This window comes from Lepidochelys olivacea (genome assembly GCF_965140295.1).
Source record: "Lepidochelys olivacea isolate rLepOli2 genome assembly, chromosome: 3".
Taxonomy (NCBI): domain Eukaryota; kingdom Metazoa; phylum Chordata; order Testudines; family Cheloniidae; genus Lepidochelys; species Lepidochelys olivacea.
The window spans coordinates 224,691-244,266 of NC_140413.1; the positions used below are offsets into that span (position 1 = coordinate 224,691).

The 19,576-nt window shown below is 46.1% G+C and overlaps 1 protein-coding gene across 1 annotated transcript in view; it reads left to right on the top strand.

Moving 5' to 3' along the window:
- ZNF512 (zinc finger protein 512) overlaps positions 1–19,576 on the top strand; it is a 64,459-nt gene that overhangs the window by 33,876 nt on the left and 11,007 nt on the right. Inside the window, 3 exon segments of the mRNA XM_084624063.1 lie at positions 721–888; positions 1,681–1,875; positions 7,301–7,402. Of these exon segments, the coding sequence (XP_084480189.1) occupies positions 721–888; positions 1,681–1,875; positions 7,301–7,402 (465 nt within the window).

The following is a 19,576-nucleotide window of genomic DNA, read 5'->3' on the forward strand; positions in this document are numbered from 1 at the left end:
TAAGGCTGTAGAGCAGACTCATTAATCTCTCTAAGTGGCCTAAGTGCCACTAGATGGGACAGAGCACCACACCCAGGAGGTGTGGGGGTTACACTGTAAAATGAAAATTTCAAATGGACAAAAGTAAATGTGTGTTTATGTAGCATGCAACTACTCCGTGGAGCTCACTGGTAGGGGATATTGAAGCAAGCCACTGACTGGTCTAATGTGGGTGTTCTGTATTTATTGTGTAGAATGCCTCTAGTCCCCAAGCACTTCATTTTGGCAGCTGTACTTCATTGCTGTGATCACTTCCCAGTTCTCCACAGTGCCATAAATATTGGTATCTCTTCATGTGGTCACTGCCATTGGAGGTTTTCTTGCCCCTTTGAACATCTGTAATGTTCTGCAGCTGCCAAGTAGTTACCTAGCTCCGTAGCTTTAAAAGGGTGGCATCTGCAGTGAGGCAAAGAGGGAAAACAATGACCAATGGGCTCCTTCATATAGCCATGAATGTTTTCCCCAGGAGAGTATTACACAGTGATGTGAATTGTGGGGGTTTTATGATATCCTGTGCAACATCTGAGGCTGGCAGCTGCTAGGGAGCGATCAGCCCAACCTGGATGGACCATTAGCTTCTTCAGATTCTGTAGGGTTATTTCTGTTCTTTGCCAGCCAGGGATGGGGTCTGCCATGTGTGCCAGAGCTCTGGCTCCATACTCTTCTCTTCTGCACTGACAGGGGTGTACAGGCAGCTTCACCAGCATAATGGGATACCTGTACCATATGAAAAAGTGTGGGAAGGAGGCCTCCGAGTTGGAGAAAATGGCCATGAAATGTCGTCACTGTGGGAAAGCATACAAGTCAAAGGCAGGGCTTGTTTATCACCTTAGGTCTGAGCATGGGCCGGTAAGTATGAGTTGCCATTGCTGTCGGAAAAAGGAGCTATGTGTGGTGACCTCTCTCTTTCTCCAAACCACTCTTCCATTTGCCCACTTTGGACAATTGATTCTGATCTCCCTGGGCCCACTGTACACTGGAGAGCCTAGTCCCATCTGTTTCATGCTTCACGGTGTTGTAGGGGCAGGCAGCCTCCTCCTGCCTCTCAAGTAGAATCCTCCTTCCTGATCCCTTTTCATCTGGGAGGGGAACCTGCAATACTCCCCTTGTGATTGAGACTTCTGCTGCTCTGCAGCTAGGACAGAGCTTGATACATAAGTAGTCTGGATGGCAGCAAACCCTTCCCCAGCTCCCCTCACCCTCCTCCATGGGGGTATGGTGCTGGCATGTTTGATGTCCTGTGAGAGCTGCTTGTTGCTCTTTTTTTTTTCTCCAGATTTGAGATCCATCTCTGGGACAGGACAGGAACCAGAATGCATGTTGTTCCTGCAGTGTTCAATAGAAATGGGGGTGAGGTGTATCAGCCCATCCAAGGCACATATCTCTGGTTTCTTTCTGAGCCCAGGTGCTCTCAAGCTTTGTGTCATGTCTGGGCAGAGAGCTCTCTTCCCACAGCTGCCCTGATACACGGATCTCACAGTCTTTTCCTGCCTCCAGGGTACTCTTGTGCCTGAGTTTTTTGAGGGGAAGTAACTGGGATAGGGCATTTTGGCCTGGTCTGAAGGACCTTGATGGATCATTCAAGTGTGGCCTAAGTGGGATCTGATGAATAGAGCTCACCCTATTGGCCTTTCCTTGCAGGTCACTTTCCTCCATGAAGAAGGGAGGCCTGAGAGTCTGAAGGAAATGACCCTGGAGCCCAGTAGTGCAGGCAGAGTCCAGAGAAAATCTGCTAAGGTGGCAGTCTATTACCTTCACGAGCTAGCTAATGAAGAGCTGGCCAAGGAGTGGCCTAAGAAGAAGGTTCTACAGGACCTTGTCCCAGATGATCGGAAGGTATAAGGCTTTGGGTGGGGACTGTTCTCGCAAAAAGTCTTGCACAGTAGAAGAATCCTGCACTGGCGCCTAGGAGATGGCACTTTATAGTGCTTTCTGGTTCCAGGCAATGGGCCAATAGTAACTGATTGGGTGCGGAAAGAGCTGATTTATGATACTATATAAAATAGGGTATACCTGGCTAGGCAGTAGTACTGCTGAAAAGGATTTGGGGATTATAGTGGCTCACAGATTGAACATGAGTCATCAGTGTGATGCACTTGCAAAAAATGCAGATATTCTTAGAAGACTCCTATTACTACATCCATGTAAAACATGGGAGGTAACTATTCTTTGAGTAGTTGCAGACATGTATTCCAAAAAAGTGTGTGTATGCCTAGTGCACTGAAATCAGAGAATATTGCCTAGCAGTACACTTGGAGTGATACTCACACGCTTCCCTCATAGCCCCTGCCATGGCTATATAAGGGAGGTACTTCTCTGATCCCTATAATTTCCTTCTCACTGCCCAGAGCTAGTCGGAGCGCTCAGTGTGGCGTTTCTTCACATTGATTTTCATGCCTCAGTCTTCTGAGATTTAGTTGTAAATAATTATAGTAGTTTGTTAGCCAGTAGTACCTTAGTTAGAATAGTGAGTTAGATTAAATAGCTTGGTTTTTTGGTGGAATGCCTTCATCAGGATTCAAGCACTATCTGTCGTGTGGGGTGGCTATTCCTAATAGCGATTCCTCGCACATAGTGTTTATTGTGGTTGGGAGACGTGCTTCGTCTGCAAGTCTTCAAGAAAAGAACGCAGGTGTCAAGGGACTTGACACTCAAGCAGCACCTGATGGGGCAGGCCAAGAGGCCTGCATCAGCACCAGAAATAGTATCCGCTCCTCAGACGTCATCGGAGCCACAACGAGCTGATGTTCCTTGTCCGGACTCTGAGGAAGAGGGATTGTTGACTGTTACTCAGGCCCACTGAGAAAAAGGACCAATAAAACAGACTGTAGTCACTCTAGATTTTGGGGAGCATCATCTTCCTTTGCCAGAATCCGTGCACACTGGCACCATGACTCTTCAGGTATGTGTGGTGGAACTGGGCCTTCTGCCTGTCCTCTGGTACCAGGCAACATCAACTTGAGGCTGTATCATTGACTCTGGCATTATCCGTTGAGTCCAGTAGTGACGGCATTGACGTTAACAGTGTTCATGCCTCTGGCATACCAGGCAGTATCAGATCTGCTATGCCTTTTGGTTCTTGATTCTCCAGTTATCTAGGAACATTCAGCTGCTGCGACTTCCTCAGTAATGACCCCACCATCGGGGTTAATTACACAGGTGTCCCAGACACCAGCACTACATATGGCTTTGAGTACAGTTGAGGCTGGCGCCTTCACCGGTGCCAAGGGGTTCATTGGCAGAGCAGGTTTCAGAGTAACAGCTGTGTTAGTCTGTATTCGCAAAAAGAAAAGGAGAAAGGGAGTACTTGTGGCACCTTAGAGACTAACCAATTTATTTGAGCATGAGCTTTCGTGAGCTACGGCTCACTTCACTGGCAGAGCAGTCAGCTTCGGCACCAACGGCGATCCTCATGCAAACCATGTCATGAGGATCGGTACTGACCCCAGCATCAATGCCTTGTTTGGCGTCGGTACCAAGAGAGGGTGTATTGCCTCTACCAGTCTTCAGAGCACCAACTTATGTACCGGTATCAGGACTGATGTTACCGCCATGTTGGACCTCCGAGGAGGCTGGATGGTGGCTTGCCCCTTGGGGGTTGCTCACCCCTTAACTCTGGATAATTCTGGGTATTCATCTAGGTCAAGCTCAAGGTCGTCGTCCTCCCTACTTCTTTGTCTTTCAAATGCCAGTGTAGAGACAGCCCAGACCTCCTGCTGATACTGACCAGGACTTTTTCCCTGCTGCAGAGAAAGGGACTCTCGGCCCCCCGTTTACTGGCCACTGATTCCTTGCCCATCTCCATCGTGGAGTCCAGGGGACGTTCTTGTTCCTTAAGGTCCCGATCTTCAACCCACTCCAGGGCAAGATCACCCAACAAATCCATGGCATCACCTCCCCGGCCACCTACATAAGAACAGCCAGACTGGGTCACATTAAAGGTCCATCTAGCTCAGTATCCTGTCTTCCGACAGTGGTCAGTGCCAGCTGCCCAGGTGCAAATTTAGGTGGAGGATGACCCCTCGGAACCTGCGCAGCCTCAGACACATGCACAGGGTCTGGTACTGCACTGAAAGGCCAGTGAACCTCCTTTCTTCGTCGTCATCATCACCGGATGACACCTGAGTACCATATGCTTCCTTTCCAGTACCTGAGGACTTCTGGGCACATCAGGAGCTCCTGAGACAATTGGCTTCAGCCTTGGGTATATCAGACTGAATTGGTGCAGGAAAACACTCACAAGTTAGTGGACATTCTTCTGTCCTCAATCCCAGGGGGAGTAGCTCACCCTATTAGCAAAGCACTGTTGCAACCTGCCATGACCTTGTGGAACACCCGTTGACGTCTATGGCAAAGCATATGGGCAAGTGTTATGTCCCTATGCAGGGATTCAAGTATTTTATTCACATCCTGCTCCTAACTTGCTTGTTGTGACAGCAGCCAATGAGAGGTTGCATCAAGAAAGGTACAAGTCCATGCACCAGGACAGAGGTAAAGAGGTTTGGTCTCATGGGCGGAAAGATTTATTCAACTTCCTCCTTAAAAATGTAAATTGCAAACCAGCAGGCACTGCTATCCAAATATAATTTTATGAACTGGAACTCTGTAGCCAAGTTCACAGACAAATTGCCAAATCCTTTCGAGAGGAGTTCAAGGCATTTGTTGCGGAGGGCCATCTGGTTGTTAAGACATGTGTTCTATTGGTCCTGGACATAGCTGTTATGGCTACTAAAGTTATTTGCTTCTGTGGTCACAATAAGAAGAGCACCGTGGTTGCAGAATTCAGGAATAGCACCAGAGGCTTCCACGCTCTGTTGGATATATCTTCTGATGGTCAATGTATAGTCTAAGACAAAATGGTTGAGACTTTATGTTCATTTAATAATTCGCAAGCAACTCTGTACTCTCAGGCCTAGTTCTTAGCACCCTGCAAAATCACTTGGCTGCAATCTCAGCTTTCTATCCTCCCATCCAAGGAAAGTCAATATTCTCAGACCCTATGACGATGTTTTTTAAAGGTATTGTTCGCCTTTTTCCACCAGTGAAGGAAACTGTGCCATTGTGGGAACTTAATATGGTGGTGGCAGCACTCCATCATTTGAGCTGATAACGTGCTCATTGGCTCTCCTCTTCCGGAAGAGACCTTCTTTATGACTATAACATCCTCAAGAAAAGTTAGCAATACACAAGCTTTAATGGCAGATCCTCCAGACACTCAATTCTCAAGGACAAGGTGTCTTTAAGATCACACTCAAAATTTTTGTCCAAAGTAGTATCTCTTTCACCTTAATTGGGTTATTTTCTTACCTATATTTTTTCCCAAACCATGTTCAAGAGTGAAGGAGCAACATGTACCTACCTTAGAGATCAGATGGTGCTTATCATTCTATTTAGAAAGGGCTAAGCCACTTTGTACATTATTTCGACTCTGTGCTGAGCAGATGACAGGATAACTGGTCTCCGCTCAGACTTTTTCCAAGTAGATAACTGCCTGTATTACCTTGGCTTATGGAGTTCCTCAGATGATGCCAGCGTAGTCATTACAGTCTTATCCAATAGGAGCTCAAGTGACATCAATTGCATTTCTTAGCAAGGTCTCCATATTGGATATTTGCAGGGCTGCAACAAGGTCTTCTAGTCATACTTTTGTTAGACATTATGCTATCATCCTGGCATCAAGAGCTGATGCAAACTTTGATAAGACCGTTCTGCAGTCACTGTTTAAATAGAATCCAAGCCCCACCTCCTGCTGAAACTGCTTGTGAATCACCTGAGAGGAATTTGCCTGCATCCTTGAAGAAGACTGTTACTTATCTGTGTGGTAACTGTTCTTTGAGATGTGGATGCAGACTTGTATTTTACAACCCACCGTCTGAATCTGAGTCTGCAGCTGTGGTTTCAGGGCAAAGGAACTGAGGGGAGAGGGAGGGGTCAGCGTGCTGCCACTCTTATATAACCATAGGGGGGTTATGACAGTGCATGAGTTCCACCACATGGCAAAATTCTCCAACGTTGGTGCGCTGGGCACCTGCATACTTGATTGGAATACATATCTCCACCCATATCTTGAAGAACAACAGTCGTGGGACAGATAAGTAACAATCTTTTCTGATCTGCTTGTGAGGCCTCAGCTGGAATATGTCCAGTCTTGGGCACCACATTTTAAGAAAAATTTGGACATATTGGAGAGATCCCAGAGATGAACAAACAAAAACAAAAAAAGAGGGTTAGAAAACTTGATTTGTGAAGAAAGGTTGAAAAAATTGGACATGTTTAGTTTTGAGAACCCTACCCTTAGTTTGGTGCCCCTGTTTAATAGGATCTTCAGTCTAGTAGAGAAAGGTATGACATGATCCAAAGGCTGGGAGTTGATTTTTAACTACGAGAGTGAGTAACCACCGGAACAGTTTACCAAGGGTCGTGGTCGATTCTCCATCACTGACCATTTTTTCAGTCAAGATTGGATGTTTTTCTGAAAGATCTGCTCTAGGAATCATTTTGGAGAAGTTCTATGGCCTGTGTTACACAGGAGGTCAAACTAGATGATCATAGTGGTCACTTCTGGCCTTAGAATCTATGAATATAGCTGGGGGGCAGGAGGACAACATGAAAACAATCTTTAAATATGTAAAAAGATTGTATAAAGAGAGTGATGATCAGTTGTTCCCCATGTCCACTGAAGGTAGGACAAGAAGAAATCAGCTTAGTTTGCAGCAAGGGAGTTTCAGGTTAGATATGAGGAAAAACTTTCTAACTCGAAGAATAGTTAAGCACTGAAACAGGTTACCTAGGGAGGTTGTAGAATGCCCACCCTTGGGGGTTTTTAGGAACAGGTTAAACAAACACCTGTCCCGGATGGTCAAGGTACTTGGTCCTGTCTCAGCACAGGCGAATGGACTAGATGACTTCTTAAGATCCCTTTCAGGTCTACATTTGTGTGATTCTGTGAGGGAGAGGGGCCCAGGTCCTACTCTTTTATGTAACTGAGGGTGGGAGGAATCACTCCAGTGTGAGTTTGGGGGAGGTTTTGGATACCAGGAGTGAGGTGGGGTGGGGGCTTAGCTAAGCTTGTGAAGAGTCACTCAGTGTGCTGGGGAAGGTTATTCACTGAGTTTCACTGTTGGATTGGGAGGGAAGTTTACTACAAGGGAAGTGTCTACTGTGGGAAAACAGCTGTAACACTTCAGAGGAGCATGCCTGATCCCGTGTGTAGCCATCCTGCCATCTAACTTCAGATTTTGTCTCTATTCTTCTGTCTCAGCTGAAATACACCCGGCCTGGACTGCCCACATTTAGTCAGGATGTGTTGTGCAAGTGGAAATCGGAGATAAAGATGTACCGAAGGGTCCACTGTCCAAACCAGGTAACCAACCCCAAGTCCTAAAGCACTAAAGAGACCAAGTCCGAGGATCTTAGAAAAATAATTACAGGTTTCACAGTAACAGCCGTGTTAGTCTGTATTCGCGAAAAGAAAAGGAGTACTTGTGGCACCTTAGAGACTAACCAATTTATTTGAGCATAAGTTTTGGATACAATTAACTTAGGCTTGAATAGAGACTGGGAGTGGCTAAGTCATTATGCAAGGTAATCTATTTCCCCTTGTTTTTTCCTAACCCCCCCCTCGCCCCCGCCCCCCCTCCCCCAGACGTTCTCGATAAACCCTGGATTTGTGCTGGAAATGGCCCAACTTGATTATCATGCACATTGTAAGGAGAGTGATCACTTTAGATAAGCTATTGCCAGCAGGAGAGTGGGGTGGGGGAGGTATTTTTTCATGCTTTGTGTGTATAAAAGATCTTTCCACAGTATGCATCCGATGAAGTGAGCTGTAGCTCACAAAAGCTTATGCTCAAATAAATTGGTTAGTCTCTAAGGTGCCACAAGTACTCCTTTTCTTTTTAGAAAAATAATTGAGTCTGGCCAGGCTGTGCAGCAATGAGCTGAGAGACTTCCACAAGGCCAAAATCAAGGTTCATCTCTGTGTCGAGGAATCAAACACTACTTGCTCTCAGGGTGAATACCTGTCAGTTTCTCACTGAGGTTCTGGATGTGCCTGGGCAACATTTAGGTTGCTTCTTAAGAGATGATCCTGTGGTGTTATGGCTAGAAAAATCCAGTGGGGAACTATTGGGTCCATTGATGGACACTGTTAATGTCTCTCCAAAGGTGAGTAAGAGCTGAGTGGGCATTAGTCCATTGCCAAGGAACCATCACTTAATGTTGAGAATCTTGCAAACTCCACCTGGACTTTCCAGAGCGAGGCTATTGAGGGGTTAGAGAAGCCTCTCTGCCTGCAGGCAGAGCCCTGGTATTGTCTAGATCTTTGTTGGCTGGGCTTTAGGTCTGGGTTTAGTGTGGACACTGCACTGGTCTCTCTGGTTAGTGATGGGTGAAGGCCAGATGTCCATGCTGATTCTGTTCAGTATGACAGCATCCTACAATATTATCATACCCATGGCTGCCTGGACTGTGGGACTCCTCATAGAAGAGACATGTCTCTACTTCCCTGTCAGAGATCTTTGGGGAAGTATTGGGAAATGCTCATCCATGCCCAAGGACTCCAGTGAGGAATCCTGGAGAGTTGTATTCCCAGCCTTCCTGTATCTGAGGCCACTTGGAGGGTTAGAGATGCAGTTTGGATATGGTGTCATCATTATGTTGACAGCATACAACTCTGTCTTTTCATTGGATCAAGACCATACATCCCTGCTTTCCCAGTGTCTGTCTGAGGTAGGGGCTTAAATGACAGTGAGCTGGCTGAGTTTCATGACAAATAAGAAACAGGTGATACTGCATGGGGGAATTACTAAAGCATATGTGGTTGTGTGGGGGAGCTGTCCTATAGTATGAGGCTTTTCCCACATTTGTCATGAGGTTCGCAGCCTACAGGGACTGCTGAAGTGCCAGCAGTTTTAGAACAAATTGATCACCAGGACCAGATGGTATTCACTCAAGATTTCTGAAGGAACTTAAATATGAAATTGCAGAACTACTAACTGTGGTATGTAACCATCACTTAAATCAGCAATTACAGTCCGGTAAGCCTAACTTCAGTACCAGGCAAATTGGTTGAAACGATTAGGGAACAGAATTATCAGACACACAGATGAACATGATATTCAGGAAAGTGATCAGGAACAGCCAGCATGGATTCACCAAGGGAAGGTCATGCCTGACTAATCTAATTGCCTTTTATGATGAGATTACTGGTTCTGTGGATGAAGGGAAAGCAGTGGATGTATTGTTTCTTGACTTTAGCAAAGCTTTTGACACGGTCTCCCACAGTATTCTTGTCAGCAAGTTAAGGAAGTATGGGCTGGATGAATGCACTATAAGGTGGGTAGAAAGCTGGCTAGATTGTCGGGCTCAACGGGTAGTGATCAATGGCTCCATATCTAGTTGGCAGCCGGTATCAAGTGGAGTACCCCAAGGGTCGGTCCTGGGGCCGGTTTTGTTCAATATCTTCATAAATGATCTGGAGGATGGTGTGGATTGCACTCTCAGCAAATTTGCGGATGATACTAAACTGGGAGGAGTGGTAGATACGCTGGAGGGGAGGGATAGGATACAGAAAGACCTAGACAAATTGGAGGATTGGGCCAAAAGAAATCTGATGAGGTTCAATAAGGATAAGTGCAGGGTCCTGCACTTAGGACGGAAGAACCCAATGATCAGCTACAGACTAGGGACCGAATGGCTAGGCAGCAGTTCTGCGGAAAAGGACCTAGGGGTGACAGTGGACGAGAAGCTGGATATGAGTCAGCAGTGTGCCCTTTTTGCCAAGAAGGCCAATGGCATTTTGGGATGTATAAGTAGGGGCATAGCGAGCAGATCGAGGGACGTGATCGTTCCCCTCTATTCGACATTGGTGAGGCCTCATCTGGAGTACTGTGTCCAGTTTTGGGCCCCACACTTCAAGAAGGATGTGGATAAATTGGAGAGAGTCCAGTGAAGGGCAACAAAAATGATTAGGGGACTGGAACACATGAGTTATGAGGAGAGGCTGAGGGAGCTGGGATTGTTTAGCCTGCAGAAGAGAAGAATGAGGGGGGATTTGATAGCTGCTTTCAACTACCTGAAAGGGGGTTCCAAAGAGGATGGCTCTAGACTGTTCTCAATGGTAGCAGATGACAGAACGAGGAGTAATGGTCTCAAGTTTCAGTGGGGAAGGTTTAGATTGGATATTAGGAAAAACTTTTTCACTAAGAGGGTGGTGAAACACTGGAATGCGTTACCTAGGGAGGTGGTAGAATCTCCTTCCTTAGAGGTTTTTAAGGTCAGGCTTGACAAAGCCCTGGCTGGGATGATTTAACTGGGAATTGGTCCTGCTTTGAGCAGGGGGTTGGACTAGATGACCTTCTGGGGTCCCTTCCAACCCTGATATTCTATGTTGGGGAAGAGCCAACACTGCTTTTGTAAATGGAAATCATAAGAACATAATAATGGCTTTATTGGGTCAGACCAAAGGTCCGTTCAGCCCAGTATCCTGTCTACCGACTGTGGCCAATGCCAGGTGCCCCAGAGGGGATGAACCTAACAGGTAATGATCAAGTGATCTCTCTCCTGCCATCCATCTCCACCCTCTGACTGACAGAGGCTAGGGACACCATTCCTTACCCATCCTGGCTAATAGCCATTAATGGACTTAACCTCCATGAATTATCTAGTTCTCTTTTAAACCCTGTTATAGTCCTAGTCTTCACAACCTCGTCAGGTAAGGAGTTCCACAGGTTGACTGTGCGCTGAGTGAAGAACTTCCTTTTATTTGTTTTAAACCTGCTGCCCATTAATTTCATTTGGTGGCCCCTAGTTCTTATATTATGGGAACAAGTAAATAACTTTTCCTTATTCACTTTCTCCACACCACTTATGATGATATATACCTCTATCATATCCCCCCTTACCCCATGACTGCTTAGTGAGGCATGATAAGAGAGAAGGTCCTCTCATGGATCAGTAACTGGTTAAAAGGTAGGAAACAAGGGATAGGAATAAAGGGTCAGTTTTCACAGTGAAGAGAGGTAAATAGCAAGGTACCCCAAGGATCTGTCCTGGGACCAGTGCTGTTTAACATATTCATAAATGATCTGGAAAAATGCATAAACAGTGAGGTGGTAAAGTTTGCAGACACGATAGAATTACTCAAGATAGCGAAGTCCAGTGCTGATTGTGAAGAGTTTACAAAAAGATCTCACAAAACTGAGTGACTGGGTAAGAAAATGTCAGATGAAATTCAGTGTTGATAAATGCAAAGTAATGCACATTAGATAATATAATCCCAACTATACATACAAAAGAATGGGGTCTAAATTAGCTGTTACCACTCAAGAAAGATCTTGGAGTTGTCATGGATAGTTCTTTGAAAACATCCACCCAATGCACAGCAGCAGTCAAAAAAGCTAATAGAATGTTAGGACCCATTAGGGAAGGGATTTATAATTAAACAGACATGGTACACCTTCACCTTGAACACTGCATGCAGTTCTGGTCACCCATCTCAAAAAAGATATATTAAAATTGGAAAAAGTACAGAGAAAGGCAACAAACATGATGAGGGGTATGGAACAGCTTCCATATGATGTGAAATTAATAAGACTGGGACTATGCAGCTTGGAAAAGAGATGACTAAGCAGGTAGAGGATAGAGGTCTACAAAATCCTGAATGGTGTGGAGAAAGTGATGAGGGAAGTGTGTTACGAATTATACCTGGTAGGTCATGCACACAAATGCTGCGAATTATACCTGGTAGGTCACGCACAGTTCGAATCTAGGCTGAGGCACATAAACAAAGTCCACAACTGCAGAGTTCCCAAAAAAACACCAAGTTTATTACGCTCGAGCGTGGTGCCCCCCTGCTAGCCAGGAGGGGACCCCGAATACAGATTATACAAAGGTTATATACCTCTTAGCAAAGCATGTTGCCCTCGTGCATCGGAAACCTTAGCCAATAAACAAACCCTTTTCTTATTGTGGAAGTATAACATTGTATAACTATAACATTGTATAAGGGGACGTGCTGGATACATTGTATATGAGAGGGCATGCCAAAACATGTTACAAAGTATCTGAGGGAGCACACGTAGGGACAGTTAGCTTTTGAATGGAGAAGCAATTAAGATAGAGCCAGCACGTCTAAGAAGCAGGCATCAGAATGGAAGGTGTGAAGGGCAATTAGTTAACTGGAAGCTGTTAAAGGAGATTGTTAAGGGTGGCAGGTAATTGAAGATACGTGACCGGTCTCAGGGATCTCGAAGGGTGGTGACTAAAATCTTTTTCTTCTTTTGTCTGTAACTCCTCTGTAACTTGTTCTCCAAAAACTGTATAAATTAAGAGACACAAGCCCCACTCGGGGGGCTCACTTCTAAATGTATTAGCAGAGCAGCTTTGCTAATAAAACAGAGTGGTCTGATAAATTGTGAGTCTGAGTCAAACTTTGACAATTTGGAGGTCCCACTAAGATTTCAAATGGACTCAATTTGTGTCTCTGGGATGGGGATGACCGAATTTCCATAAGGGCCAGTGGTAAAGCAGCTGGCCAGTTTAACCCTGTGGAACTACAGATTTTTGCCAGCTTATTTTTAAGCACACCATTTCGCCTTTCAACTGCCCCTGCACTCTGTGGATGTTAAGGGCAGTGCAACAGGTGGGTGACATGTAATACCTGGTTTAGATGTTGAACAATTTTTCCAGTAAAATGTGTTCCCCGGTCACTAGACAAAGTGGCAGGAATTCCCTTGGTAGGGATAATGTGGTTTAACAGACATTTTGCAACGGACAGTGAATCAGCTTTGCGACAGGGAAAGGCTTCAATCCAACCCGAAAACAGACATATTATAACTAAAATGAATTCATATTTCTGACACTTTGGCATTTGTACAAAATCAAGTTGCCAGTGTAGGAAAGGTGCTTGAGGCAAACCCCGGAACCCTTGTGTTACTTTTACAGATTTGCCTACATTGTGGCTTTGACAAGTAACACAAGCGGCACAGTGGCAGGTTGCAAAGGAGCCGAAATGGGGAGCCCACCACCCCGCCTTACTCATAGCAGAGACCATCCCCTCCTTGCCGACATGCGAAACACCATGTAGCAGGGCAGCTAGAGATGGGTAGAGTGAGAGGGGGGCTACAAAGGTACTGGTGGGCGATCGCCAAAGGGAATCAGAATGCAAAGAGCAACCCAAAGCACTCCAGGAGTCTTTCTCTGTTTCTGGGGCAGAATCCTGGAGCTGAGCGAGATGAGACAGGGATGGTGGTGTTACAGAGACAGAGAGGGGACCAAGAAACGCTTCCGGTGAAGGTTTTATAGTGGCGGCATGTTTTGCAGGAGCATCAGCAAGTGCATTACCTTTTGCCACCTCGATTTCTGCCGCTGAGGGGCCAGTACACTTAATAATTGCCAAGGCAGACGGTAGTAAAACTGCATACAGGAGGGTGGCAATGTAGGGGCCATTCTTGATAGGGGTACCAGCAGAGGTAAGAAAACCTCGAGCCTGCCAGAGGGTGCCAAAGTCATGCACAACCCAAAGGCATACCGAGAATCAGTAAAAAATAGTGGCAGAGAGCTCCTCGGCTAGAAAGCAGGCACGGGTTAGAGCAATCAGTTCAGCCACCTGGGCAGAGGTCACAGAGGATAAGGGCGCAGCTTCTATGGTCTCCGAGAGAGAGACCACAGAGTACCCTGCAAGAAGGTGGCCTTGGTCATTTCTATAACAGGACCCATCAGTGAATAATACCAGGTCAGAGTTAGGGAGAGGTACATCTGAAAGGTCGGGGCGCGGGACAGTGATAGCGGAGACAGTTGCAGGGCAGTCATGGGGTTCACCATCACTAGGTAAAGGAAGGAGGGTAGCAGGGTTTAACCGGGAGCAGCGCTTAATAGTGATATGTGAGGCTGAAAGCAGCAAAAGTTCATACCTAGTCAGGCGAGCAGAGGAGAGGTGAGTAGTGTTGCGTTGCAGAAGGAGAGTTTCCACAGAATGGGAACCATGAGAGTGAGAGGAGAGCGGAGGACAAGGGACTCGGACATCTCGACCAGGCGCGCTGCAGCAGCTACAGCGCGTAGGCAAGGGGGTAAACCCTGGGCTACAGGGTCCAAGGTTGCAGAAAAATAAGCCACCGGGCGATTTCTGTCACCGTGCTCCTGAGTAAGAACCCCGAGGGCACAAGCAGATTGTTCGTGACAGAAAAGGGTAAAAGGCTTGTCATAGTTAGGTAACCCTAAGGCAGGAGCAGAGGCTAAATTCTGCTTAAGGGAGATGAAAGCAGCATTTGCTTCAAGTGGCCATGGCATGGGGTTAGGTACAGAGGATCGAGTGAGTTCTTGGAGTGGTTTAGCCAGAGAAGCATATTGTGGAATCCATTGCCTATAGAACCCTGTCATGCCTAAGAATTTTCTCACCTGGCGTGGAGAGCAAGGCTGGGGAAAGCTAAGGATGGCTTGTACCCGGGCTGGAGAGAGTGTATGGGAGCCCTGGGAGAGAAGGAAGCCTAGGTATGTGACAGAGGTTTGGCAGAGCTGCAATTTTGTGCGAGAAGCCTTATGACCCTTGTTCACTAAAGCTGTGAGAAGTGTTAGTGAATCAGTTTCTGAGGCAGACAGAGAGGGGGAGCACAGGAGTAAGTCGTCCACATATTGGATCAGTGTGGATCCTGATGGGAAAACCAGATCAGCGAGATCCCTGGCTAGGGCTTGAGAAAAATAGGATGGACTCTCTGTATACCCCTGGGGAAGGGTAGTCCATGCATATTGCTGACCCTTGTAGGAGAAGGCAAAGAGATACTGGGATTCAGAGTGAACTGGGACAGAGAAGAAAGCAGAGCACAAATCTACAACAGTAAAGTGGGTTGCATTTGGGGGAATAGATGCTAGTATTGTAGCAGGGTTAGGAACCACTGGAAAAGAAGGTATGACAATACAGTTAATAGCTCGAAGGTCTTGAACAAATCGCCACGATTTGCCATCAGCCTTTTGAACTGGGAGGATAGGGGTGTTACAGGGGCTGGAACAAGGGACAATAATTCCTTGTTCTTTTAATGCAGATATAACTGGAGCAATCCCAACCTCTGCCTCAGGATTCAAAGGATACTGAGACAGGCGAGGCAGAGGTTTGGAATTGTCTACAGTAATCCGAACTGGGTCAGTATTTAATCGGCCCACTTCAGATGGGTGAGATGGCCATAGGGAGGAAGGAACCTGAGAGATTAGGTGCTCTAGGGACGGAGTTAAGGGACAGCAAGGGACCGGAGTGGAGAGGGAAGTTTCAGACAGCAGGGAGGCTACAGAATCACATAAGGAAGACTGAGGGATTTGCAGATAGACACCATCTAGGGAGCAGTAAATAGAACAGCCAAGTTTGCATAGCAAGTCCCGTCCCAGAAGGTTTGCAGGGGTGGAATCAGAGAGGAGGAATGCATGCTCCTCAGAGAGGGGACCGACCTGAACAGACAAAGGTTTTGAGAGGGGAAAAGAGGTAGGGATCCCTGTAATGCCAACAGCAGACACAGATTTTCCAGATCGGGAAACCTCAGGCAAGTCAGTGATGCGGATTGTAGAAAGAGAAGCTCCAGTATCAACAAGGAAAGGGAGAGAGAGATCATTTACAGTCAGGACACATTCTCCAATAGGGGACAGAGGTAATAAGGGAGCTAAAACTTTGTGAGGTTCCCCAGTATCCCGTCATTGTTGGGGTGAAAAATAGGGTTGGGGATCAGCTGGAGGAACCAGTGGGGGGTTCACTTGATTTCCCATACAATTATTAGGTCGTCTTGGACACTCTTTTTTCCAGTGTCCAGGCTGTTTACAGTAGTTACAAACCCCAGTTAATCCAGCCCCCTGCCCCCTTCCGCAACCCCGTCCCTGTCCCCGGTGTGGTCTGCTTAGTCCTGAATAATGCTGTATCTGCAGAGCCATTAACTTTTGGGAGGACTGTTCCTCCTTTCCTTTTAAAGTGCGGTGGCAATGCTCTGCTACTGCCAGCAATTTGTCCATGGTTTCAGTCTCCCATCCCACACTTATTCGTTTTAACATGCTGCCTGTGGCAGGGAGAAGACCATCAACAAATGCATGTGCCAAGGCCCCCTACCCATTTACATTGGGCTCTTTTATTCCTGAATGTTGTAGGAAAATATCAGTTAGCCGGGACCTATAGTCGCCTAGGCTTTCTCCTTGCCCTTGCTTACAGCAACGTATTGCTGTCCAGTTTGTTTTAGGAGACCACACTTTGGGAATGGCTTGATGCAGGTGCTTCCAAAGAGCCATACACTGGTCTCTGTATGCCGAATCTGGGCCAGTACTTTTTATGGTTGAGTGGCGTGCCTCAGCTGGCCAGTCTGCGGCAGCCAACTGTTTTTCATAATAACTGGCAGGAGCTAACAATTTACACAGTTGGAGGAGATCTGTCTCAGAGGGTTCATAGGTTTCACAGATTAACAGAAACTCCTCAGCAAATTTGACAGTTTTCCTGTGGTTTGGGAAAACTTTTAACTATAGATAAAAGTTCCGTACGAGTCCAGGGTTTATAATCCCATATGGACTCACTTTCTCCCATCTTAAGGACTCGTAAGGGTGCCACAACAGTTTGATCAGAATCTCTCATTAACCTCCCATCAGGCTCTCTTTTCCAAGAAGAGATGTCAAGAGAATCTTTGCAGTCTGCTTTGGATTTCTTCTTCATAATATTTTGCAGAGCTGCGAGGCCAAAGAGGGTATCTTCTTCACTTTCATTATCTGTAGTCACTGAAGATTTTTCCTTTTCTGATTTCTTATTTGCGCAGGAGTATGGTGGGGGTCAGGTTTGATCCGGATCATTGCACAGGACTGGGCAAAGGGGAGCGCTCGGACTAGTGGTAGGAGAGACTGCATCCAATTGAACTGTTAGTTTTTTGATAGAATTTTTAAGAGAGGTGAGTTTTGACTCAGTCCATCTACGATTTGCCTCTTCCCACCACTGCATGAAGCAGTCTACTTCTCCTCTCTCCAATTTGGTTTTTGGGAGGACGACTTTGCTTTTTAAAGCGTCCACTCGATCCTTGTCCCAAGAACCTAACAGTGGACACTGTAATTTGGGGTTCTCTAGAGCTAATTTGGACCATTTTTCAAGAAACCTACAAGAGTCCGGACCCCTCCTAAAATACATAAAATAAGCTGGAGTTCCCTTAGGGAACTGTTCTACCTTAGACTTCTGATTACCCATCCAGGAGGACTTCACACAGCACTCACACAAGAAGGAAATTCGGGCTCAGCAGAGTGGTACCCGGTGCAACACACAGAAAGGAGCCCACAGGCTACTGCCTCAACTGCCCTTGCTTTCACACCAGGGGTTATACCCAACGCGTGGTGTGGCTGCAGCTGTGCAGATTCCACTTATTCAGACCATGGGGACGGGGATCCCTTGGTCAGCCAGTCTCTGGACAGAGATGGCTCCCAGATTCACACACACACCATGGGGAAGACGGATAGACAACAAAGACAAGACAGTCCTCAAACCGGTTAAAGCACAAAAATAATAATTACCTGAGACGTCTGATTCCAGAAGCTGGATCCAAGGACCCCTACCCGAACAGAGTGGGAACCAACCAGTTCAATGGCGTAGACTGCGCTGCTGCTGTGTACTTTTCTGTCTTGTGGAGGATCGCTTGGACTAAGCGTCCAGGCGCCGGCTGCCACGATCGTCCTGCAAGGCAGTCAGGGATCACACAGCCTCAGTGAAGCCGCTTGCCATCTCGGTGGAACAAGGTGTGAAGGGCAATTAGTTAACTGGAAGCTGTTAAAGGAGATTGTTAAGGGTGGCAGGTAATTGAAGATACATGACTGGTCTCAGGGATCTTGAAGGGTGGTGACTAAAATCTTTTTCTTCTTTTGTCTGTAACTTCTCTGTAACTTGTTCTCCAAAAACTGTATAAATTAAGAGACACAAGCCCCACTCGGGGGGCTCACTTCTAAATGTATTAGCAGAGCAGCTTTGCTAATAAAACAGAGTGGTCTGATAAATTGTGAGTCTGAGTCAAACTTTGACATTATCTACCACCTATCCCTGCTTGGTGCATTCCTCGTGCTAAACTAGTATGTTAATTACACAGCATGGTCCTAAAGCAATACATCAGTAACTTTTATTATCAGGATGGGAGGCCTCACATCAAAGGCCAGGAGATAGGGAGTTAGGGACAGACAAAGAACAGACACCAGGAGTCAAGGCAGGCTGGAGACAAGAAGGAGGATTTTCACAGGAATGCAGTATCTAAGGAACACTCCTCCTGGTGCATGATGTGCTTGCTTTTAGACAATGGTGGGCCCCAAACCAAAATGGAGTCACATGTGCTAACTTTTCCTTAACAAGTGTTATTTATCCCATCACATAACACACGTGTCAAGCTGTCTTGCAATGGCTCAAGAGCATGGGTACCAACCTCAGGGCAGACTGTTAAGAAACAGGACACAAACCCCAAATTGGTTGAGAGTTCTATATTTAGATTTCACCAACCAATTATCAAGTGTATACTTCTTAAGAGCGATAACAGCCTCACAATGGAGTCTCAGACAGTCCCATTGGGTACTTCCATCTGTCTTGCCACCCAGGTAAGCTTACCTTTGTGATAGATGGTCCCTTACATCAAAGATAACAGCAGTGTTCAGGTTTCAGAGTAGCAGCCATGTTAGTCTGTATCCGCAAAAAAAAAAAAAAGAGAGACTAACTTGTGGCACTTTAGAGACTAACAAATTTATTAGTGCATAAGCTTTCATGAGCTACAGCTCACTTCATCGGATGCATACAGTGGAAAATATAGTGCGGAGATTTTATATACACAGAGAACATGAAACAATGGATGTTACCATACAGACTGTAACAAGAATGGTCAGGAAAGGTGAGCTGTTACCAGCAGGACAGCGTGGGCGGGACCTTTTGTAGTGATAATCAAGGTGGGCCATTTCCAGCAGTTGACAAGAACGGTATGGGGGGAAATAGTTTTACTTTGTGTAATGACCCATCCACTCCCAGTCTTTATTCAAGCCTAAATTAATTGTATCCAGTTTGCAAATTAATTCTAATTCAGCAGTCTCTCGTTGGAGTCTGTTTTTTGTAGTTTTTTTTGTTGAAGAATTGCCACTTTTAGGTCTGTAATTGAGTGACCAAAGAGATTGAAGTGTTCTCCGACTGGTTTTTGAATGTTATAATTCTTGATGTTTGATTTGTGTCCATTTATTCTTTTACGTAGAGACTGTCCAGTTTGGCCAATGTACATGGCAGAGTGGCATTGCGGGCACATGATGGCATATATCACATTGGTAGATGTGCAGGTGAACGAGCCTCTGATAGTGTGGCTGATGTGATTAGGCCCTATGATGGCGTCCCCTGAATAGATATGTGGACACAGTTGGCAATGGGCTTCGTTGCAAGGATAGGTTCCTGGGTTAGTGTTTTTGTTGTGGTGTGTGGTTGCTGGTGAGTATTTGCTTCAGGTTGGGGGGCTGTCTGTAAGCAAGAACTGGCCTGTCTCCAAAGATCTGTGAGAGTGATGGGTCATCCTTCAGGATAGGTTGT